The sequence below is a fragment of the Rhinoraja longicauda genome, chromosome 26 (assembly GCF_053455715.1).
Source record: "Rhinoraja longicauda isolate Sanriku21f chromosome 26, sRhiLon1.1, whole genome shotgun sequence".
Lineage (NCBI taxonomy): Eukaryota > Metazoa > Chordata > Chondrichthyes > Rajiformes > Arhynchobatidae > Rhinoraja > Rhinoraja longicauda.
Window position 1 is genome coordinate 24,312,557 of NC_135978.1, and position 24,490 is coordinate 24,337,046.

Genomic DNA, 24,490 nt, shown 5'->3' on the forward strand with positions numbered 1-24,490 from the left:
AGTCAATGCATCCCAAGGATCCCACTGCCGGAGAAAACTGTTTAACACCAAGATACTAATTGTTAACTTGGTCAGTGTTATACTGCATTTATGTTCCTGGTTACTTAACCAGTTTGGCTGCCTCCACCTACAAATTATCTTAGATTTTTTTATACAGCCAATTCACTGAATAGTCCGACTATGAAGCAGTAATGTTTAGAGCAATCTGTCAAATTAAGCCACTCATTTTGTTTTTTTGTAGTTTGCAGATCATGGCACATCTTTGAATATGGTACAGTGGCACAGCGTTAGAGTTGCTGCCTTATAGCAACAGATTCTCACTACGAGTGATGTCTACGGAGTTTGTATGTTCTCCCTGTGACCGCATGGGCTTTCTCAGTTGCTCTGGTTTCCTTCCACATTCCAAAGACGTGCAGTTTTATAGATTAATAGGCTCCCATAAATTCCCCCTAGTGTGTAGGATATGAAACTAGGATAATATAGAATTAGTGAACAGGTGGCTGTTGGTCAGCGCAGACTTGGTGGGCCGAAAGACCCACTTCCATGCTGTATCTTTGAGAGCATGGAAACAGGCCCTTCAGACCACGTCAATCATCTGTTCATACTAGCTCTATATTATCCCACTTTCACATCCACTCCCGACACATTAGGGGCATCCTACAGACACCAATTAACCTACAAACCTGCACATCATTGGTTTGTGGAAGGAAACTGGAGCACCCAGATGAAACCCATGTGTCACAAGAACATGCAAACTCTACACGGACAGCACCAGAGGTCAGGATCAAACCTGGTTCTCTGGCATTGTGAGGCAGGAGCTCGATCAGCCGTGCCATTGTGCTGCCCTTTACACAAGTCTACAAATGAAGATCTCCACACTCACATTGATGAGCTCCATGTCACATTGGCCTCGCTCATAAGCCACACAAGCCAGATGAGGGTCCCGTTTCTCGCAGTATTTGCCCACAACTCGGCTATCGTAATATGGATTCTCCCGGAGGAAGCGCTCAGGATTGTTGTTGCTGTCAATGTAGATTTTTGCAAGTGCATTGTGGGTGGCAGGTTCCTCACAACCTTCATGAATTCGAGACTCCAGCCATGGCAGCAGCAACTTCAGCCTGAAAACAATGTGCAAGTTTACAATGGTGGTAACGCACTCTTCCCACTCGACTCCCACCCAAACAGCAACATAGCTCAAGATCAGGCATCTGTTTCAGTCGAAAATCCAAATTAATAAATCCTCACAAGTGAAAGGTTCCAACTCAATATGTTGTCTGACCATTCACTCCAAACATGCTGTATGACCCACAGAATTCCTCCAGCACTGTGTGTTTTGCGCAATTTATCTTAGTTTTGCAACGGTTTTGCAAACAATTAAGGGGAACAGAAAAAGATTTGAACTTTAACTGGACACCAAGCTCCAGCACAGAACTACACCCATCACATGGGTGTCTATTTTATTCGTAATCAAACTAGTTTGCTAAAGTTTTCAAGATTCAAGATAGCTTTATTTGTCATCCAATATTGGACAAAATTCAGTCACCCACAGTCCAACAATAAAAGCATTAAATAGGCATTAAAATTACACAACCCCAAAAACCCCCAAAACACAGTCCAACAATAAAAGCATTAAATAGGCATTAAAATTACACAACCCCAAAAACACACAAAAAAAAGAAACATCCATCAAAGAAACATCCATCACAGTGAGTCTCCTCCAGTCCTCTCCTCACTGTGATGGAAGGCCACAATGTCTTTCCCTTCTCCTGCCGTCTTCTCCCGCAGTCAGGTTGTTGTGGTTGCAGGCCGCGCCGGACGGTCCGCAGCGGCCGGAGCCTAAGGCGAGTCCCAGCCGCTCCCGCAGCCTCCGAAGACGGCCAGCTCCGCCGATGATAAGTCCGATCCGGGGCGGGCGAACACGCTGCTGCTGCCGCTGTTGCTGCACGTCGGGGCGGTCGTGGCTCCCGACATTGAAGCCCCCGCCCAGCAGAGAAATATCCCGCGGCATATCTTAGGCCGCGCCGGACAGTGAAATGTCCGCGACCCAAGCCCCGCGATCCGGGGCGGGCGAACCCGCTGCCGCTGCCGGAGCTCCCGATGTCGGCATCCACGCGGCCCGAGCCTAAGGCAAGTCGCAGCCGCTCCCGCAGCCTCCGTGGACGGCCGGCTCCGCTGATGGTAAGTCCGATCCGTGGGCTCTGCGAACCAGAGCCCTGGAGGCAGCCAGCTCCAGGAGTTGGGCCGATGGTAGGCCGCAGCAGGAACGGAGACACGGCCCAGAAAACAAAGGTCGGGTCTCCGTTCGGAAGGGACACCTATTTACAATTTTACAGTTCCCCCCCCTCCCCCCCACATACACACATAGTACACAAACACAAAAACACCACATCACAACTACAATTAAGACAAAAAAACAACAAAAACACAAAGACAAATGGACCGCAGGTAAGCCGCAGCTGCTATGGCAGCGCCGCCATTTGATTGTGTTTTATCCAGATATTAGAGGACAAGAGAGTTTATGCCTAGATCGAGCACCAAAACAGACATCAGATAATTGGCTGAAGGGAACTGGGGTGTCTGGAGAAGTGCTGGATTTTGACAAATCCTTCCATGGCTTGGTTGTAGTTGAAGTGCATTTTAGCATATCTGACACTAGTATGAATTATATTCCAACTACAAACTTATGAAATGTAATCGCCAATATTCATATAGTTAAACCATGTTGGCAAGATTAAAAATGAAAGTGCTGGAGGAGTTCAGCGAGCCAGGCAGCATTTCTGGAGGACATGGATAGACGACATTTTGAGCCGGGACGCTGCTTCAGATTGGCAAGATTAAATTGGCCACAGGTTATAGCATAGGATGAGCAGGATACCTGTTTCGCTTCTCTACTTCAGCAACCAGTTCATCAGTAGAGAACTGCCCACGTACAACCAGTATCAGATTCTTGATGACATCCTCAGAACAATCCACATCAAGTAGTCCTCCGACCACGACTGGCAAACGACTTGGGTTCACCTACACAAGCATAATCACGTTCTTGACACATTCCAGTCACAATAAAGTACATGCAAATACGACAAACCCTTTACACGTGGTCAGCAGAGTATGGAAAGTGCTGAGAAATTTACCTTCTCAACTTGAACCACCCCCCCACCCCCCGTAACCACAAGCCACTTGACAAAGGATTTACAGCAAAAGGCATCTTCTTGAAGAGCTCACTCACCTTCTGAACATAGATCTCAATGTACTTCTGCAGGTTGTTGCGGTACAGATACAACACCAGGTCATGCACAAAGTCAAAACGGTCACAAACTATAATCAGTGGCAGCTGGTCAGTCAATTTGGCCTCCTAGAAACAAGGCATTTAGTGAGTAGCTTCAGAGTTCAAGACCATGAACCAACTACTTTGTTCATGACATTTTAAAATACATTTTTAAAGATACGCAGAAATGCTGCCGCTTATCTCCAAGAGTGTTTAATCAAACATTGTGCAAAACATTCTAAAACTACAAAAGTGGCCATATCCTAGACACATCTATGAAAGGAACTTTAGTGCTAAAGAGATGAATGTGGAAAAAAGGGGGAAATAAGGTTTACAATACAAGCTCTGTATTTAACCCTATAGACATTCTATTTATTGGTAAACATTTCACCTCGAGATTTCTAGTCAAGGTCTTGATTAATTCAAACATATTCCAAAACATTAGCAACAAGCTTACTCAACGAGTCACACTAGCTGTGGGCAAGATAGACTGAAGGAATGAGCAGCTAGCTATGAACAGGGTTCCAAAAAAACAAGCCATTAGTCAAATTCATCTTAAATGCATCTTTGTCTAATCGTCCATCTAATCAATCTTTTAACACAAGGATGTGGTACATACTGCTTGGCTGAGAAAGGAACATGTTAAATTCAGCTTACAACAGTTAATGGCTCCCGTACCAAATCTGTAGTTTTAAATGCAAGGCTCATCCAAATTCCTCCATTTTCAAACTTAGCCCAAGAGCGTTTTAGTGACAAATCAAGTTTAGATGCATTAAGATAATAATCCCAAAGCTAATGCAGGGATCTTTAAGCTAGTAATTGCTGCAAGAATAGCACTCTGGGATCAGGAAGCAGACATTGTTACAAGATTGGATGGAGTTTTAATCTGGAATTCAGAAATTACTTCCCCTATACCTTTCAGCCATAATCTGCAGTATACCAGCTCCAAGTGCTTACCCCAATTCCCAAATGGTCTATTTCAGTCATCCATAATTGAATTTCCACCAATCCGATGGAAAAATAACTAGTCATGTCCTGAATTGTTCGTTGATATTTAAATTTCAATAGATCATATTCTGCATTGGAAGCCAGAGACAAAACTTTTAGTTCAGTAGCATCTATCGGGACACTTTATACAAGGGCAACATCATAACTGTCTAAATTTCAGATAAAGAACACGATTAACTACAACCCTATCGACAATCTGTTGGATGGTTGAGAAAGATTTCACATCCAACTGATCAGATCCTATTTCCCATGCTCCCTTTAAATGCAGGATTAACCACAAATGTCCCTACTTATCCAGTTTATGTAACCTAATTAGATAGTAATCATTCAAGTGACTTGTGTAAAGACACAAGACAATTATTAAATCAGCTGCTTCCACAACTATCATTCATTGGCCATTCCCAATTATCCTTCACGTGACTTCCTTGAAAATAGTTGAAAGTCAACCATCCTGTCAGGCTATAAACCAGAAAGCTAGAGATAGCAGGATATCATTTTGATGACATCTATTCTTCTGATGTTTGCTATTACTAGTCTTAGATGCTCAGATCAAGACACCAAAATCTCTAGATGAAAGAAAATCAATAATCCACCTATCTGAATTAGTGCAATAAACCTTAAGATTATCATGCCCCTTCAATTGCAGTTTCCCTTCTAATTCAGATAGATGGATTTCAGGTTTGTAATTCAACATGGTGCAGTGTTTGAAGGTGCACCCTGGACAACATCCAAGCTTGGATGAGGTTACAAATACAAAGACGCATTAAAACCACCAAGCCTGCTAACAGTCAAGACTATAGCTTTGCAATATTTTAAAGTCTTAATTTACACGTCCAAGTGCAAACTAAATATTTTGACAAAGCTATTGAGGTAAGTTGGATTGCCTTGTCAGTAGGTGTTCATGCAGAGCAGTTACATGTAAAGATACATTTTTGGGAAATAGGTTTGTGGATCTCAATATCCAACTGGTTAAGCCAATCTCCACATCCAAGAGCACTATTCTGCAAAAATACAGAGGATCGAGTCTGCTCAAACAGAGTGAAGGAGAAAGGGAGAGGCAACCTGCATTATAAAGTTTACCTGATACATGTCCTGCACATTCCAGAAACAAGAAACAGCACAAAAGACAATAGGTTCCATCAGGAGCTAGTCACCAAATTCATCATAAACGGCAGACCAAGTTTAACATTCTCAAATTTTAGCACTTGAACAAGCTTTTACAGTTTTGTCTGTCCTATTGCTACATGAAGCTTTAAGCACTTAATGATTCGTAGCTACGGTGAAAAGCTTTTGAGGACTTTTAGTCAACAAGGTTGACTGGGGGGTGGCAGGGAAAGGAATAGGATTTGTAAAATAAATGCTCAAAGTACACAATTAGACCAATACAGGTTTTTTTAAAGAAGTTAAATTGCAGTTACGAAGCTCCTTTCCATCCATTCTTAGCCACGGATACATCATCTCATTCTGAAAGTAGTTCAAATTTACAGTAAATCTTCAGAGATAACAAATTACTTGAATGAAGGCAGGACAGCAGATGTGCAAAGACTTTACCAAATCCTTTGATACGGTCCCTCGTGGCAGATTGGTTCAAAAAGGCTAGGGCTCCATGGAAACCAAGACATGGTCACAAACTGGCTTGGCAATAGGAGACTAGATACCTATGACTAGTGTCCCAGAGGAATTGGCACTGGGACCCTTACACAAATGACTTGGATGCGGAAAAGTGGAGCAAGATCTGCAAGTCGCAAGGTTAAGTTCCAACTTGTCAGACATTGTGTTCCTGTGCTGTATTTTTCCACGTATATAGAATGATGGTCAGACTTTAGGTGGAGTACTGCCTCAACTGTCTTCTCTGGCAGCTCGTTCCATATACTCGCCACCCTATGTGTGAGGGGGAAAAAATTGCCCGACAGGTTCCTATTAAACATTTACCCCCCCCCCCCCCTCCCCCTTACCTTAAACATGTCCTCTGGTTCTTGATTCCCCTGCTCTGGGTAAAAGACTATGCATTCACCTTCTCCATCTTCTCTGCCCTCTTTCCAGTCAAATGGCATACTTCCAATAACACGTTGCCATTTTCTATTTTACCCATTTCCAATAACACAACAAAGATGCAAAAATACTCCAAATGTGGCCGCACCAACATCATGGACAACTGTACATAACATCCCAACTTCTATACTCAATACCCTGACTGATGAAACCCAATGTACCAAAAACCTTCTTGACGACCCTATGCTGCCATTGAAGGAACTATGTACCTACTGCACTCGTGGATCACTCTGCTCTACAGCACTCCCAGAAACCCGCCATTCACTGCAGGTCCTGCCTTGGTTATACTTCCCAAAATGCAACACCTTGCACTTATCTGCATTAAACTCCTTCAACCATTCCTCAGCCAACTTGCCTAACTGATCAAGATTCTTCAATTTTAGACGACCATCTTTGCTATCGAAGATACCACCCACTTTAGTGGCATCTGCAATGACTCATTCACACGGAGCAACTTAAAGTCTTGGTTTAAGAAAGTAAATGTTATACGACACCTCAAAGTGACTTGCAACTGTTTATGTCAGGACACAAAGAATTGTAAATATTGAACTATTTTGGCAGCACAGTTCAATGACCAAGCCAATTCAAACATACATTTTTGGACGTGGGTATGGTTTACATTATCAAGTAGGACAAATATTATAAAACATTATTAAACAGTTCTATGGATCCTGCACAGGTCAGCACATTGTTGAATTACACATGGAGAACAAATTACACGAGTGCAGGTTAAATAAAGTTTGATTGTTTTCTCTATAGTTCAGGGGTGGGGGGGAAGACAAATAGTGTAGACGGTCAGAACCTTTATCCAGGGGTGGCAATATCAAATACTAAAGGGCACAGCTTTAAGGTGAGAGGGCCAAAGTTTAAAGGCGAGTTGTTTTGTAGTGTGGAGCGGGTGCCTGCCAGGGGTGGTGGTGGCCTCAGATACAATAACGGTGTTGAAGAGGCTTTTGGATAGCACATGGATATGAAGGGAATGGAAGGATCGGGTTCCTCTGAAGGAAGTTGAGTTTAATTTATCTTGATGTGTTCAGCACAAACAATGTGGGCCAAAAGGCCTGTTCTTGTGTTCCATGTGCACGAACATGAGGAGCTTCAAGAAAACAAGGTAATCTACAGGGATTTTTGTTCCCAACTGAAAGACAAAGGTTGCATGAAACATGTTTAAACTTTTAAACTGCACATTGTGGAGTTTATGGCAAAGCAAAACCATGAAAAGAGTTTACCTTGAGAAAGTTCTTCACACGCTCTGGATCATAGCAATTGCTCTCACGACAAATTCTCTCCACCTCTTTGATCTGACCAGTTTTGCAGGCAGCCTGAATATACTTGAAGTGAACTTCTGGATCTTGACTGAAGTTTACAATGGAGCCCAAAAAGTAGAACAGACCTTAAAAGAAAAGCTTTTACATGGTATTTTGTTCTTTATGGGAGCCAACACTTTTACCTATAACCCAAGCACAAAAGCCCCATTACTATTCCAAATTTCAGATTTCAAAAAAAAACTTACATGGAGATATTCATCAAAACAGAGACCACTTATTTCCAAGCAATCAAACCTTTACAAATCCAAAGAAACTATTCGCAACATTAGAACATGTGGATCTACCTACTACTTAGCTGTTACATCAGCTAAATAGAACTAAGAATGTAAATCAGCTATCTGCCTTAACTTGACTCTGGCAATTCAATGTGCTTATTAATGTCCCGAGAGGCAGATAGACTGACAGGCAAAGGTTGCATGAAGCATTAAAGAAGTTTAAGCTCACGTTTACAGAGGCAGGGAACAAGGCAGAGCTGTGCAAACAAATGTAGATTTTGATTTCTAATGAGAAAATAACGAGATGCCGCATTTCATGATTTAACAGCCAATTGCAACCAATATAGATCAAAGACAAGACTGATTGACGAACATGATAGGCAAATTATTTGAATTGTTAAGGCAAAAAAGGTACACTTACATCAAGTTAAGAAACGATAGAGCAGTTGCGGTTGCAATCAGGATCAAGTTGGAGAGCAACGTTGTGTATTCATTTAATCAAAGTGACAGGATACAGAGTGTACACCAAGTTATGGGGTCAGGTTATGCTAGTAGAAATCAAATTAGTACATGAACCCAGGAGCAAGCAAAGATTGGATGCACAGAAGCAAGCAGGAGCATTGCAAATTAACCAGAAATGCTTGGAGGCAACTGTTGCGATTAGGAAGCAGCAGGTGTTCTGCATTTGAGGATAGCAGTGAAGGAACTAATTGTTAAAGAAATAGCAGGAGACCCTTCCTCACATAGGAATGAAGGATTATGGTGACGCTTGATTGCTTAGGCTGTGATATTTATTCTTTAACTGCTAATTAGACTTGTGTCAAATGAGGAATTTACAAGAGACACCCTGATTGTGCATTGCAGTATTCAGTTAGATAAAATCTCACTTTTGACAGCTGGAACTTAATATTACTAATTCATGGCCCAAATCTCCACCCGTGTTAGTTCAAAAGAAATTTTAGCATCTACCTTCAAAGCTCTTGAAAGACTCAAATAGTTCGATCAGTTGCTGTGTGCCTAGTTGCTCATGGTATTTGGAGGCAACTTGCACACAGATCTGCAGATTTTGACGGATGTTAGCAGACAGCATGGCACGCAGGCATTCAACAGAATCCTCAACGGACAGAGAGCCGAAGTAATTGACAAGCCACTGTGGGAAGTTTATAGTAATGGCAAAGTTGTAATTTAACAGGTTTGCAACATGAAATTTAGCCATGTTGGCTTTTTAAAATACTTATATTAGCCCTCAGTTTCCAAACCCACATCCCAAAAACTAAATGGTAGAAATTACTGACCTCAGGATTGAGGAGGTGGGTGTGGACAACAGCACGCTTGATGTCATAGAGATCTGTATAATGTTCCAGAGCCCTTTGCAACAGTCCAGCCTTCTCACAAAGCTGAGCAATGTGCGCACGATCATAGTGAGTGAACATCTGATTTCCAAGAATAGCATCTGCTACCTGCAAAGCAAAGACAAGTAAATTATAAAGAGTGTACACAGGCTTGAGCATTTGGTCATGGGAAAATAAAGCTCTATGACAATGTGCCAGATTTTTACTTGTGCACTATCCCACTTCATTCTGGATGAAAGAAAGATCAGGCATTTAAATAGTCAGCAGTCGGATACGGAGACATCAACTGTACAGATGCCAACTCCTACAAGCAAAATCACAAGATTAGCAATACATCTGGGAATGAGTCAAAGCATCCATATGGTAGGTGCCAAATGAAAAAAAAGCTGGGCATAATGAACACTAGAGTCACTCCTTCATATTTAAACAGGCCATCTGAAGTGATACTGAAGCAATACCACATTCAATGCAACAACCTGGCAGATAATTGAAATGGTATTAACCCAAACAGCCACTAGAGGGTGAATGAGTCAGCCAAAGGTACTTTGCTTTGACTGTCCCTCCCATCTGAAGTGAACAGGTCAGAATTAAGTCATAGCAAAATTGCTGCATTTACATTTCCAGACGAACATGGGGAAATAGGAGAAATTATGCAAATTATTCTTGGGCATCAGTGGTTGATTTTATTAGAATGCAAGTGTTTTAAAAAAAGACTAGTTAATGCTTCTTGAAATTCATCACTGGATCTCCAACTCATTCTAATCGGCTAGTGTTTGGCCTCCTTTAATGGGATCAGAGCTCAAGGAACAGCACCTCACCTTCCACATTGTTATGCCGCAGCCCAAAGAGCTACTGGATTTAATTTCAGACCGTCATTCCACTTGTAGACATGTGGCTGCACCATAATTCAATTTCCCGTTGATGCTTACTACAGGTATAACAAGTGTCATCTGATGACTGGTCCCTACACTCACCTTGTACATTCCCTCTGATCCACCCTCACCACAACATTTGTGTTAATATTTCCTCAGTTTAGGCAGGTCCTCGACGCAAGAAAGTAACTGTAGCTCTTCTCCCCGTTGCTGCTCGACCGGCTAGGTGCTTCCTGACCACAGAGTTGTAGAGTCAGAAATACAAAAGGGGTACCCAATGAACCTGCACCAATTGAGCAAAGTAGAGTTCTAAATCCTACATCTCAGGCAGGGCTTGGTGGTGACTGGCAAACATCAGTCCTCAAGGTCTTTGCACACTATCCCAGGGGCGTGGAGCAAGCATTTCCAAGCTAAACATGTACCTGAGGAGCATGCATAAGGTTCATTTCCAGGAGGCGGGTCTGCAGGGGGCCTTCTGATGGACGGTTATTCTTGAGTGCATCAAGCAGGAACGATGTGCACTGTTGGATCAGGTTGTATTCCATGAACACGTCTACAATCTGCAACAAGACAGTTGGAAATAGTGCATTATTTTCTTTTTCCCCCAAAGCACTATAGAATAATGCACGCAGTTATTTAACCAACCTTGCAATAGAGGGTAAATCAACCAAAGGTGCATATTGGAAATGATTTTCAACAGACTAAAGAAAATCAAATCATTAAATGAAATGACAAGATCCTAATGGGGTACTTGCTGCCAGGAGATTGGGCAGATTATTTAATCTTTTCCAAATGAAGCGAATCATGCAAATTTAGAACCACGTCACCAGCCTGTGGAAGTGCTGGGCAAAGCTAAGTAATTCCCGAAAAGGGTTTGGAAGCCACCCATTATAAATTCCCAGCCCATTGATCATCCACAAAAAAATGCTTGAGTTACTAAATATTACATCTTTGCGCATAGTATATTCCAGACATTATCATGCTTTAACCAAGATTGAGAGTGGAATTCAAGTCACCATTATATTCAATTGCCACATACCATAAATACATCTCCAGCCCCAAGAACTATTGGAGTTAATAATTTCCAGAAACTAGGCAAGTTTTATTTCACCCTCGAGAACAGAACTCAAATCACTAAAATTAGTCCCGGCTAAAGTTAAACTTCACATTCCACTTTACATTCAAAAGGAATAGAACTGTGGCACTTGCCACAAGTTTACCAAAATCTTTAGTTCATATTGGGCCATGAATCAATGTCAGTACTCCATTATTCTTGAAACTGATGTTACATTAAATAAATTCCATTCCGAAAGAGCTCCATCACCTAAAGCCATTTGACAATTCAACTGCAATGGATTTTTTTTCAAAACAAATCAAGCAGGTGATAAAATCCCAGTTGCCCCAAGTTAGTGGATTGGAGTATGTTTGATAGATTGAAAGGCACAGCATAGAAATAGGCCCTTCGGCCCACCAAGTCACACTAATTCTATGTTATTCTACTTTCTCATTCTCTTCCTACACACAAGGGGCACTTTGCAGAAGCCAATTATCTAACAAATGCATGTCTTTGGGATATGGGAGGAAACCAGAGCTCCCAGAGGAAATCCACGGGGGCCATGGAGAATGTGCAAACGCCACACAGAAAGTACCAGAGGTCAAGATTGAACCCATGTCTCTGGCGCTGTGAAGCAGCAGCTCTACCAGCTGTGCCACCCAACAAGACCAATTTATCCAATTTGAATGAGTACCAGTTTCATCAAATGACTTGCATTCTGACTAGAATCAGGGATTATCCAACTAGAAACCTTCAAATAAACAGGGGGAGATTCAGTGTTCTTAATGGAATTTCATTGCACACTGGTGCCCATGACAATAAACTAACCCAAACCCAGTAACTTAAGACGATTTGAATTGCAGTCTGCAAAAGTTTTAGCACAAGACTATTTAGTGCTACAAGTTATAATGCACAAGTATTCCAAAGAAGAAAAAAAAATCAAGAGTCTCAAAGAGAAGAATCAAATTCTCACCTGAGTGATGTCGGCAAGAGGCTCTTCATCCTGAACCAACATTTGAGCAAACTGAAGTCCCTGATCAGGCCCAACCCTCATCACATTTCTCAGCAGAAAGATCCAGTCCGGTGAGTATCCAACCTTAGAATAGACAATGGAAATTTGAGCAAAATGGTTTTTTTTTAAATACATTCATGCTGCAATCAAAGTAGATTCGACATTACAATTCAATACTTAAATTCCCTCAACTGAAAAAAGGAATGGTAAAATATAGATTTACTTTGTTGATTCATGTTAACACACCAAATTTCTCATCAGCTGCAGCCAAATCCATCCAATGAATGTAGACCTGAAACTTTAATTTGTTAAACAAACAAGTTCTTGGCACAGGTGGACACCATACAGGTGGGCCCTGGTCATTGCCATGAGATGAAGTATATGAAATAGTGTTAAATGTTTTAATGCTAAATTTCAGGGTAGTGACCAAAACCTATATCTGGTACTTACAAGTTAAAATCAAAGAAATCAACAATTAAGTGGACTTGGAGACGAGTGGAGGCAAACGCATAATTTTAAGGCAGCATCAAAGGAAGCATCCCACATAAACAGAACCAAAGGAAGTGAAGGTAGACACAAAATGCTGGAGTAACTCAGCGGGACAGGAAGCATCTCTGGAGGGAAGGAACGGGTGACGCTTCGGGTCGAGACCCTTCGTCAGACCTTTCTTCTTTGTCTGCACCAAGGGAAGAGAAACAGATCCGATCTAATTCGACTCCCTCAACTGAAGACTTCAAGGAACAAAAATTGCTACGTGTCCAGAAAAATACTTACAACCTTTTCCAAAGTTGGAAGGCAGGTATAATATGCTCTAAAAGGAACTGCACAGCAAGTCCAACTACTAAACAAGCAAATCGCCACATTACATTTCAATTGAAACATACCTTCTTGGCATAGAGCACAATCTTCTGGAATTGACCCGTTTCAGCAAAGCACTGGATCACCTTATTGGGGACGTTTGCTCTCAAATAGACGCTCAGTGCCAGAGTGGGGTCCACAGACTTCACAATATCTCCAAGTTCCTCTGAGCATTCCAGCTACAGGAACAAAGAAAAGTTAAAATATAATTAGAAATTTATTATAGCAAAACAACTTTTGAAGCCTAATTTGTCAACCTGGTGCTCAGCACATTTAAAACAAGTGGAAGGAATGTTCAACACTCTGTACCTCAAGATTCCAAGTTATCCAAGCCAATAAACTAAGTTTAATCACAAGTGGACTAACTAAACCACATTGAAAAGATGCCATGTTATCGCCCTTGTAGCATTGTGAGGTATAAGTCGGGTCAGTTACTCGGCACAGCAGGAAAACAAGGCCCCAATGGATAGCTCAAGTTAACTAGGAACTGATTTGCAATTCAAGTACTGGAAAAATGTGTGGGATTGCAAAATGCTTATTAGAAAATTTAAATTCACTTAAGAATCAACTTTAATTTAGAAAATAGAAGAAATTGGAATTGACTCAAGGGCTAGGGTTTGAGGATACATTTTAAAGGAGATGTGCAGGACAAGTTTGTGTTTTTAATATTTAGACAGTGATGGATGCCTGGAATACACTGCCAGGGGTAGTGGCGGAGGCAGATACAAAATTTGTATTTAACTAAGATAGGCTCATGGATACACAGGGAATGGAGGGATTATGGATCACATGCAGGCAGAGGCGATTAGTTTAACTTGGCATGTTACACACAGAGCTTATTCCTGTGCTGTTCGAATGTTGTTTGTTCATTCCTTCCCGTAGGTTAACTAGAAGTACTCGTAAACAAAATCAGTGACCTGCATCTTGGTGCAAGCAATTAGATTCATTTTATCTGCCAAGATTCCGACTAATTTACACTGTACTCAAGGACATTACACAATGCAATCGCATCAAGATGCATGCTGTGCACAAGGACTATTGACTGAAACGGAATTAGAATGCCATCTGTTATGCAGGCATTACCTTATCCTCCTTCAGCCACTTCTCAAGCAACTGCTTACGGCCTTGCTGCAACACTGGTCGGCAAAGTTCCAAAGACTCAAATTTGTTCAGCTGCCCTTGATCAAGCAGAATCCCGAAGTACTGAAGCAGGGGTGAAGTTTGTCCTGGTTGGGCCGGTACACTCTGAAAACGCCTGATCGTGTCTGGAGTACGCAAGATACCCTGTTTCAAGAAACAAAAAGCAAAGTGACAGATCAAAGTAAACATAAATAAATACTTGAAGACTTCAGCCACTATGGAAATCTCAATCAAAATCAGTGCTGGAGGAATTCAGCGGGGTCAGGCAGTACCTATGCAGAGAATGGACAATGTTTCATGTCAAGAACCTTCAGTCTGAAGAAGGTAGTCAGTCCATTCCCTCCACAGGTGCAATCTGACCCACTGAGTTCCTCAAAATTCCAACATGACCAGTTGATTATAACTAAACTTGCTACTAAATTTTGCTCAATGGGTGATGAAGAATGCAGATAGCATAAAAACAACTAATGTTCCACAAATGTCATAGAAACATTGAAATATATTACAATAGGTGCAGGAGTAGGCCATTTGGCCCTTCGATCCAGCATCGTTATTCAATATGATCATGGCTGATCATCATGGCAGACCAATTTCCCTCCGGGGATGAATAAAGTTTTATCATATCGTATCTAAAATCAGTACCCCATTCCTGCTTTTTTCCCCCATATATCCCTTCATTCCTTTAGCCCCTAGAGCTAAATTTAACTCTCTCTTGAAAACATCCAGTGAATTGGCCTCTGCCTTCTGTGGCAGGGAATTCCACAGTCACAACTCACTGGGTACAAAAGTTTTTCCTCATCTCAGTCCTAAATGGCCTACCCCTTATTCTTAAATTGTGACCCCTGGTTCTGGATTCCCACATCGGGAACATTTTTCCTGCATCTAGCCTGTCCAATCCTTTAAGAATTTTATATGTTTCTATAAGATCCCCTCTCATCCTTCTAAATTCCAGTGAATACAAGTCAGTCGACCCATTCTTTCATCATATGTCTGTCCCGCCATCCCGGGAATTAACCTGGTGAACCTATACTCCCTCAATAGCAATAATGTCCTTCCTCAAATTAGGAGACCAAAATTGCATACAATACTCCAGGTGCAGTCTCATCAGGGCCCTGTACAACTGCAGTAGGACCTCCTTGCTTCCAACTCAAATCCTCTCGCAATGAAGGCCAACATGCCATTAGTTTTCTTCACTGTCACTATTAAATGTTTATTGTTAAATGGAATTAGATCCTTAATTTTACAGGCTAGAAAGTGACCTGTGGTACAAGATTAAAAAAGACATAAATTATTCAACTCCACACGTCACGTACCTCACTGTTACCCTCTCCCCTCCCAAAAGAGGGAAGCTAAATGGTACATTACCTTTGGAGCATTTGCAGCTATTTTTGCTGCTTCAGAATAGTTTCCCTGAGCAAAGAGAGTATTGAATTTCCGAGCGAATAGTTCCTCTGCTCCAGCCAGGTTATTGCGCACAGCCATGCGCAGGGCAAGATCTGGATTCTGCAACACATTTGTAATGTAAGGGATGATGTTCTCCTCTTCAACACAAACTGACAATACCTGCAAAAGACAAAAATATGTTGTTTAAGATTTTGTCAAGGAGAAACAGTACTGAAAATAGCAAAATCAATTATCATGAACACCACTTTTGAATACCAGGGTTGTCTTTAGGACAATCCATACAAGAGCAATGTCATACAGTCAGTTAAACATCAAAGAAGCAGGCCCTTCAGCTCAACACATCATGCCAACCTCCCAGTCTGAAGGCAGTTCTCAACCCAAAACGTCACCCATTCCTCTATCCAGTGATGCTGCCTGTCGCACTGAGTTACTCCAGCATTTCGTGTCTATCTCTGGTGCAAACCAGCATCAGTAGTTCCTTCCTACACATGCCAACTAAATAGAGTCTAATCGAGCAAGTCCCACTTGCCTGCATCTGGCTCAAACCTCTATCAAAATGCCCCTGCCCAAGTGTCTTTCACATATTTGAAATGGCACCAACCTCTACCAGTTTCCTCTGGAAACTCTCTCCATATATGCACCACCCTCTGAAAAAGCTATCCCGCAGGTCCCTTATCAATCTTTCCCCTCACCTTCAATCTATGCCCCTCATGAGTTTCTACACCAAGGTCACCCCTCATGCTCCTACATTCCAAGGAGGAAAATTCTGCCCATCCAATTTCTCCTTACAACTCAATCCCTCAGACACAGCAATATTCTCAAATCTTTATTGCACCTTTTCCAGTGACCTGCTTAGTTTTAAAAAGCATCTAAGTGAATCCATTGTTTTGCATCCAACATTTAATGAAACGAGCTTTCACTAAATGAGCTGTTCAGACATATTGAATGCAATATAAAAGCAAGACCACTTTCAATTGCCAAAGGAAGCTGACGCTCATCTCAGAGAAGACCAAATTAGATTTTTTTTCCCTTGAAATAAGTTTGCATGGGAGGCATCACATCAATCCAAATTCAAAAATAACCTAAAGGTAGGTGGCATTGGCTTTAAATTTCCATACATAGGTTGCAGGTGGTCAGCAACAAAATGTTCACCTTCATTCTGGTTGGTCCCTGAAAGCAACCAAATCAAATCTACATTTAACAGCTATCTGCTGAAATTGCATTTAGTGTTTAGCCCAATATCCAGAAACCCATCCCGCAATCTTCATTGAATAGGATAGCACAATTAGTTTCTGGGAAACAATTACCAGGGTTTCCCCTGGAAGGACTGCTGGATGGAGGCAGTACAAGGACAGATGTGACGTCTCCTGTAGTTGAAGGGAAAAGTACCTGGGGAGAGGGTGGTTCGAGTGGGAAGGGAGGAGTGAACCAAGGATTTGCAGAGGGAGCGGTTTCTGTTGGAGGCAGAATGGGGTGGAGATGGGAAGCGACTGGAGGTAGGATCACAATGGAGGTGACAGAAATGTCAGAGGTTAATTTGTGGATACAGAGGCTGGTGGGGAGAAAGGTGAAGACCAACTTCCATCCTTGTTCTGATAATCAGATAACATTTCACCCGTTCATGTGGTTTATTCTCAGATCAGAATGAACTAAGTTGACCAGTTGAAGATGATATACTCTCCATTTCATATTATCTAATCAGCCTATTCATTTGTTTGATATTGGATGGGAAGGTTGCCATAGTAATCATTTGCATAATTTTAGTTTACAAAGCAAAACTGGATTCAGAAATGCAAGCCTCATTTCAGAGCTTCCTATAGATCAAGAAAATGCAGTGTCGTTCAAGTAAAATGTAATCTACCAGCAGGCCCATTTGAGGTCCTTGCACAACAGGCAGAATTAGTTACTCTGTAAGGGCAAACATATCAAGTTTACACTAAATGCAGGATTTTAAATGTGGAAAATTTAAGTAAATTTAATCAATATTGCCAAAACCGATGGAAAGCGTGGAAATCACAAAAAAACTTCAGTCTGTAATGAACCATTAATTTTAATATAGACTCCATTTCAAAATTTGCTGATGGAGGTTAGAACCGGCTCGAATATTACAGCCACAAAGCTCAATGCTCAAACATGTCGATAGATCTCATGGTATGGAATCATGTGTCAGGATAGTGTTGTTAAGATCAACCATGATCTTGTGGAGGAGGCAAATGGCAGAGTGACCTTCATCACATTTAGACTATATTCCTGCATTTCTAAGGTGTCCTTGTGGAAATAAACTGCAGGCAACATATGATAGTGGCAACTGCAGACACCAAGCAGCAAAATACATCTGTTCTCCATTTAACACAAAAAAAGTGTATCATGAAGAACAGGTGGTCTTTAAGTGGATGGTGTAGATTAAATGCAAACTAGCAGAGTAACCTTTTTTGAAAACCTCAGGATACAGGTCATACGGTCCTGGGAATTACCACCTTGTTCCCATGTCTCCAGTACTTAAGATAAAGGTATTTTTTGTCACATTTGCAAGTTAAACAATTTTTTTTTAAGATTACCCATTTCTAGTCTAACTAGTGCTTTCATGTTCTTATCCTTAAGCATGTTCATGTGATTCAAATGCCGATATTGTTCCACCCGTGCCTCGCTTAGTTTTGCCTAAAGAGTGTACGCATCTTCATGGTTTGCTCAATTGATGTTCATGTTTATTTTGATTTAGCGATATTTGCACACTTCAAATGTAGGAAGTTTAGACAAGTTAAGCCAGGCAATAACCAGCGTTTAAAAAAAAAAATTTGCATCTGAAGAAAGGTCCCGACCCAAAATATCACCTATCCATGTTCTCTGGAGATGCTGCCTGACCCGCTGAGTATTGGAACAGTCAGTAGCAGATGTGTTAAATAGCTACAGGTTGAAGAGCTGAACAGTTTCAGCATCAAAGGGATTATAGATGTTGGGGTTAAATAGGTTCCATTCAGTATTTAGCTACAAACGGCTCTGAACTGACCAATGTCAAATCAGCAGATGAGGGACTGAGGAATGTGCCATAAAACATTTAGAAGCCAATGCCAGGCTTGAAGGAGAAGTGCAGATACAGAGGGACTCCAGGACAAAAGCCATTCATAATCTCTGCTAAATTAACAAAATTAAGAAAAACAGTAATGATCATGTGCTGCTCATACATTTTACACTTCTAAAACCCACGGGTCAGCTGGTAGGACTGGTGTCCACAGCGCCAGAGACAGAGGTTTGATTCTTGCCTCAGTGTGGAGCTTCCACTTTCTCCCTGTGATGACAAGGGTTTCCTCTGGGTGCTCCGGTTTCCTACCACATCCCAAAGACTTTCAGGTCCATAAATCAATTCACCTCTAAATTGCCCCTAGTTTGTTGGGAGGAGGATGAGAAAGTAGGATAACAAAGAACTAGTGTGAATGGGTAATTGGTGCGGCACGGTCTGTTGGCTAAAGGCCCAATTTCTATGCTGTATCTCCAAACTACAAATCCAAGAGCTCACACCGGTGATATATTTTGCACATTATTATTTCAAATTGCAGAGTCTTCAAAAATATGAATGATTTATGCCAAATATAACAAATTCTGCCAATTCAGTTGCTAAAAAACTCAATGGGCCAAGATTGTGGAGATCGTAGATTCAAAGCAAGTTGCTCAAAATTCCTCAAGGAGAATAGAAAAAACATTTCTCCAAAATAGAAATAGTCACCAGATTATCCATTTGCTCCTTAAGAAATATACTTACACAAAATTCAAGTTGGCATGTAATAACTTTGAACCCTAGTTCAAAGTATCAAAAACTTACAACTTTGTTCAACCACCACATACCTGGCCCTTTCTGTTTACTCCAATTATTCCGGCAGTAGAGTCATGTCCTGCTGTAACGAAGATGGTCTCTCCACTAATCCTGTTCATGTAGATGCAGGTACCAGTCTCCAAATCATACAAGTGGATGTATCCATATTTAGTGATCAGGAAGACAACATCATGTTTCACACTTATCTTGAAATAAAAAGAGTGTTAATTTCACTTTGCATGTGAATTAAAGATTGAATTTCATTAGCTTTGGTACCTGCTGCCTTTGGAATCCTATTATTCTTCAGTAACCCCCTACTAACATTGCTTGGATGCTGCATACAATACCTTCAAACATTGATATTGCACTATCATAGAGGTCTATGCTGATTAATATGGCCTATTGTGCACCATATTGAGCATGAAACAAGAGAGGATTGATGTTAAAATATTTGTGTACAGTTAGATCAGTATACTTGCAATGTTAAGACTATATTCTAAACTGCAATTTTTGAATTACAAGACTTTTGTGAAATGAAAGAATGGATAGTGATCAATTCAGATACAGCAAAAAGAATTGCTATAAACCAAGCCAGGCCAGGAATTTTAAAAGTTGCAACCGTGAAACTAGTCTCCACAAATCAACATCAACCCCTGATCACTGCGCAATATTTAACAGTCCAATGCATGGCGAATGAGACTTCAATCATTAACATTGTTTTAGTTTACTCCACAACCGTTAGGACACAGGGCAAAAGGGCATGTGATAACAGTATATGGTTACACACTGACACTTTAAGATGACTCAGCAGTTCTAAAGGAAAAGTGGAGGACTTAATCGAAGTGAACATCTGTGTGGAGCTACAGTAGATGGGCAAGGATCACAATGAATATTCCTCTTGTTTTACTGGGGAACATATATAGGAATGTCTTGGGGATACACTGCATTAATGTAAAGGTTGACATTAGAAGGACGGGACACCATAAAACATGTGAAAGTAGAAAGATCTCTGGGGCATGATCAGGTACATTCAATACTGGGAAGCTGAAGATATTTTGGCAGTCCTGTCCGAGATGTGCATCATCAGGCAGAAAATCGGAGGGGAGCTTATGTGGCTCTATTTATGAATGGCCAAAAACAACACCCCGATAAGCCTAACATTTGTAGTTAGAAAGTTACTGGAGAAGATTCTGAGGGGTAAGATATACATGCATCTGGAAAGACAAGGGTTGATTTGGGATAGTCAGTATGGTTTTGAGCATGGGAGATACTGTTTCATGAATGAGGAATTGAGGGTTTTGTTTAAAGTAACCAAGGAGGTTGATGATGGTGGGGCAGCAGGCAGTGCATATGAATTTCAGCAAGGCTTTTGACAATGTTCTGTATGGAACAGTGCCCAAGAAGGTTAGAGTGCATGGGACACAAGGAGAGCTAACTAATTAACACATAATTTACTTTATGTAGGAAGCAGAGGGTGTTTTCTGGACTTGAGACCTGTGACCAGTGGTGCACCTCAGGGGTCAGTGCTGGGCCCCATTGTTGTTTGTCATCTTTATCATGGATTTGAATCAGAATGCAAAAGGCACGGTTAGCAACTTTGCAGACGACATTAAAATAGGTGGCATCGTAGACAGTTGAAGTAAACAATTACAGCAGAATTAGCAGAGTAAGGGAAGTTTAATTCACTTAAATGCAAATTGCTGCATTTTGGGAACACAAGCCAGGGCAGGACCTTCACAGTAAATGGTAGTTTCCTGAAAGTAGCATCACAGGTGGACAGCGTGAAGTAGTTAGCTTTTCTGGCCTTCTGTCAGAGCATCTTGTATAGAAGTTAGGATGTTATATTGCAATTGTACAAAGCGTTGGTGAGCTGCACTTTAAGAGTATTGTGTGTTCAGTTTCGGTCACCCTCCTATAGGGAAGATTCCTTTAAGCTGGAAAGATTGCAGAAAAGATTTAGGACGCTGTTGGCTGGATTTGAGGGACTGAGTTCCTTCCATAGAGGTTGCACAGGCTAGGACTTTAGTATTTAGGTGACTGAGGGGCGATCTGAAAGAGATGTATAAAATCATGAGGTGCATAGATAGGGTAGATGCTGTATTTTTTTTTTAAAAGGTTGGGGAAATTCAGAAACTTCAGGGCATAGGTTCAAGACAAGAGAAAGATTTCATCGGAATCTGAGGGCCATTATTAAAAAAAAATACAGGGCAGTATTTATAGCTGAAAATGGTTGAGGCAGGTACAATAACAGTATTCAAAAGATATTTGAACAGGTATATGGATAGGGAAGGTTTAAGAATGTATCAAATGCAAGCAAATGGGACTAAGTTAGATGGGCAGAATTGCCATGGACAAATTGGGCTAATGGTCCAGTTTCCGAGGTTCTATGATTGTTAATCAGTATAATATGGCTGAACAGTTTACAAGAGAATGACTAGTGCTCCAGAGTGATGGATGGGCATGAATTCTGCCAATTAATACAAATTCGAGTGGAGAATAGGATGCTACTGGAACAGTGGGCTCAAAAAGTGTCTTTCTGATCCAGTCTAGAAACACCAAAATATGCTAATTCAAACCAGTGAATGCAAAATTTCAGAAAGATAAAGTGCTGAAGTAACTCAGCAGGTCAAGCCGCACCTGGCAATGGATGTGGGTCAGAACACAAAAGACAGTATGGGTATGGGAAAGCGAGTTAGAATGGTTAGCAGCCGAGAGACCCAGCAGGCCTTGGTGGGCAGAGTACATTCGATGAAAAATTCACCATGGGGCTTTTTTCACTCCGAACTTGCGGCAGTGCAAAATTCCTGGAATTCCATCAAGGAGAGACTTTTCTGGTGTTATGTAATTTACTAGGTTAGCCAAGTTTTGGATTCAGAAGGCAATTTTTAAATAAACAGTGATTTTTTTTAAATGGCGATTGTTTGGCCAGCATGCACTATCATCGTAACTGGGAGTCAGAATTATCCAAGAGGAAACAATCTGTGGTATTATGGAGAGGCCAGAGGAGTGGGATTAAATGGATTACTGGTGGACAAGCGTGACTGGTGCATAAACTTGACAGGCTAAGGGCTCTCCCTTGGTTAACTATTAAAATTTATTAACATACCACTTGATATTGAATTACTGTAAGCCAATACACAAGTGTGCAACAGCCCACAAACCTGTTAAGACTTTGCCATTAAATATTCACTGATCTGGATTGTTTACCAGTCCAAAATGTTGATACAGCACAGGAACAATTCCTGCAGCCCACAAAACTAATCTCCTTTACCTGTACATGATCTATATACCTCCGTTCTTGCAAATCCATGTGCCTATCTAAAAGCCTATTAAATGCTACTATTGTGTCTGCCTCCACCACCACCCCTGGCGTGTTCCTGACACCTACTTTTTTCCATTGCCCCACATCTCCTTTGCCTGTCACCTTAAAGCCAGAATTTGACACTCCACCTGGGAAAAAGTTCTGACCGTCTACCCTGTCTATGCCTCAATTCTGTACACTTCTATCAGGTCTCCCCTCAGCTTGCCAATCAATTGTTCTCAAAGGATCACTACTGCAACCTCAAGTAAAACAGTTTAAACATACCTCAAATTTCCTCAAACTCAACTGCAACAAATCTGAAATCATCATCATTGGTCCAAAAACGCTCACCAAATCCACCCAAAACTTCATCCTCAATATTGATGGTCTCCCAGTATCCACCTCCCCTCACATCCGGAATCTTGGAATCATCTTTGATCAAACCCTCTCCTTCGACAAACACATCAAACACATCACAAAGACAGCCTTCTTCCACCTCAAAAACATCGCCCGTCTCCGTCCATCCCTCTCCTCCACAGCTGCAGAAACCCTCATCCACGCCTTCATCACCTCCCGTCTGGACTATTGCAACAGCCTCCTCTATGGCTCACCCTCAAAAATCATCAGTAAACTTCAATACATTCAAAACTCCGCTGCCCGTCTACTCACCCACTCCCCGATCCGTGACCATATCACCCCCGTCCTTTACAAGCTCCACTGGCTCCCCATCCCCCAGAGAATCCAGTACAAAATCCTCCTCATGACCTACAAAGCCCTCCATAACCTGGCCCCATCCTACCTGACTGACCTCCTCCACAGGCACACTCCCACCTGCACGCTCCGCTCTGCTGCTGCCAACCTCCTGTCCCCCCCCCATCCGGACCAAACTCAGATCCTGGGGGGACAGGGGTTTCTCCATCGCTGCTCCCACCCTCTGGAACTCACTACCCCAAACCGTCAGACTCCTCCTCCTCACTCACCACATTCAAAACATCACTGAAGTCTCACCTGTTCAGCACTGCCTTCAACCACTGACCGTCACCTCACCTTCTGTCTCCTTTTTCTGTTCGTTTACTTATTTATCTATTTATTTTCTTCTCTATGTTCTAGTAATCCCTGTAAAGCGTCTTTGAGTGTTTGAAAAGCGCTATATAAATGTAATGCATTATTATTATTATTATACCTGCATCGCAACAGGAAAGTCATTCTGTGCTTCTGGTGGGAAAAAGACATCCACTGCCTTCTTGGCAAAAGGTTGATTCCCAGTTGGAGGGGTACCAACTTCAATGATGTGCAGCTACAAAGAAGCAAATTATATTAACAGCATACACAGGCAATAGACAATTAATCATTGTAAGTAAATAAATCCATTGAATAATAAACTAAAACATTTTGGACAACAGCATTTTTCCTGTGCATTTATACCAATTTTAGTGAGATTCCTGACAGACAGAGTCAAACATTTGATTTGCCAGTTGGACAACCCCACTCAAATAGGAGTTACTGATCTATGCAGACCAGAAAGTTTAAGCCTTCATTAATGTGCCTTTAGATGGAACTGCCAAAGGTACCAGGCAAGTTTTGAGGCAGTTCAGACAGTCAATGATAGAATCCAAAGGATTGAAAACTGGAGGAACTCAGCAAGTTAACTCGAGTCAATTACTCAGGAGGCTGGGCAAATGCCATGCCCTGATGCAGGGTCAACCCCAGGTGTCAACTATCTCTTTGCCTTCACATATGCTACCTGGCCCTCTGAATTCTTCCAGCAGTTTGGTTTGAGGTTGTCAACCAAAATTGTTAGAACCATATTTCCTCATGTAC

General features: G+C 41.6%; 1 protein-coding gene across 1 annotated transcript in view; it reads right to left on the minus strand.

The window, feature by feature from the left end:
- LOC144606354 (clathrin heavy chain 1) overlaps positions 1–24,490 on the minus strand; it is a 79,561-nt gene that overhangs the window by 18,485 nt on the left and 36,586 nt on the right. Inside the window, exons 6-18 of the mRNA XM_078422381.1 lie at positions 23,853–23,966; positions 19,401–19,574; positions 15,522–15,719; positions 14,100–14,300; positions 13,043–13,195; positions 12,120–12,242; positions 10,515–10,652; positions 9,164–9,328; positions 8,838–9,018; positions 7,555–7,718; positions 3,227–3,352; positions 2,876–3,018; positions 884–1,118 (exon numbers count right to left, since the gene is read on the minus strand). Coding sequence (XP_078278507.1) covers positions 884–1,118; positions 2,876–3,018; positions 3,227–3,352; positions 7,555–7,718; positions 8,838–9,018; positions 9,164–9,328; positions 10,515–10,652; positions 12,120–12,242; positions 13,043–13,195; positions 14,100–14,300; positions 15,522–15,719; positions 19,401–19,574; positions 23,853–23,966 — 2,115 coding nt within the window. The remainder of the gene's footprint in view (positions 1–883; positions 1,119–2,875; positions 3,019–3,226; positions 3,353–7,554; positions 7,719–8,837; positions 9,019–9,163; positions 9,329–10,514; positions 10,653–12,119; positions 12,243–13,042; positions 13,196–14,099; positions 14,301–15,521; positions 15,720–19,400; positions 19,575–23,852; positions 23,967–24,490) is intronic.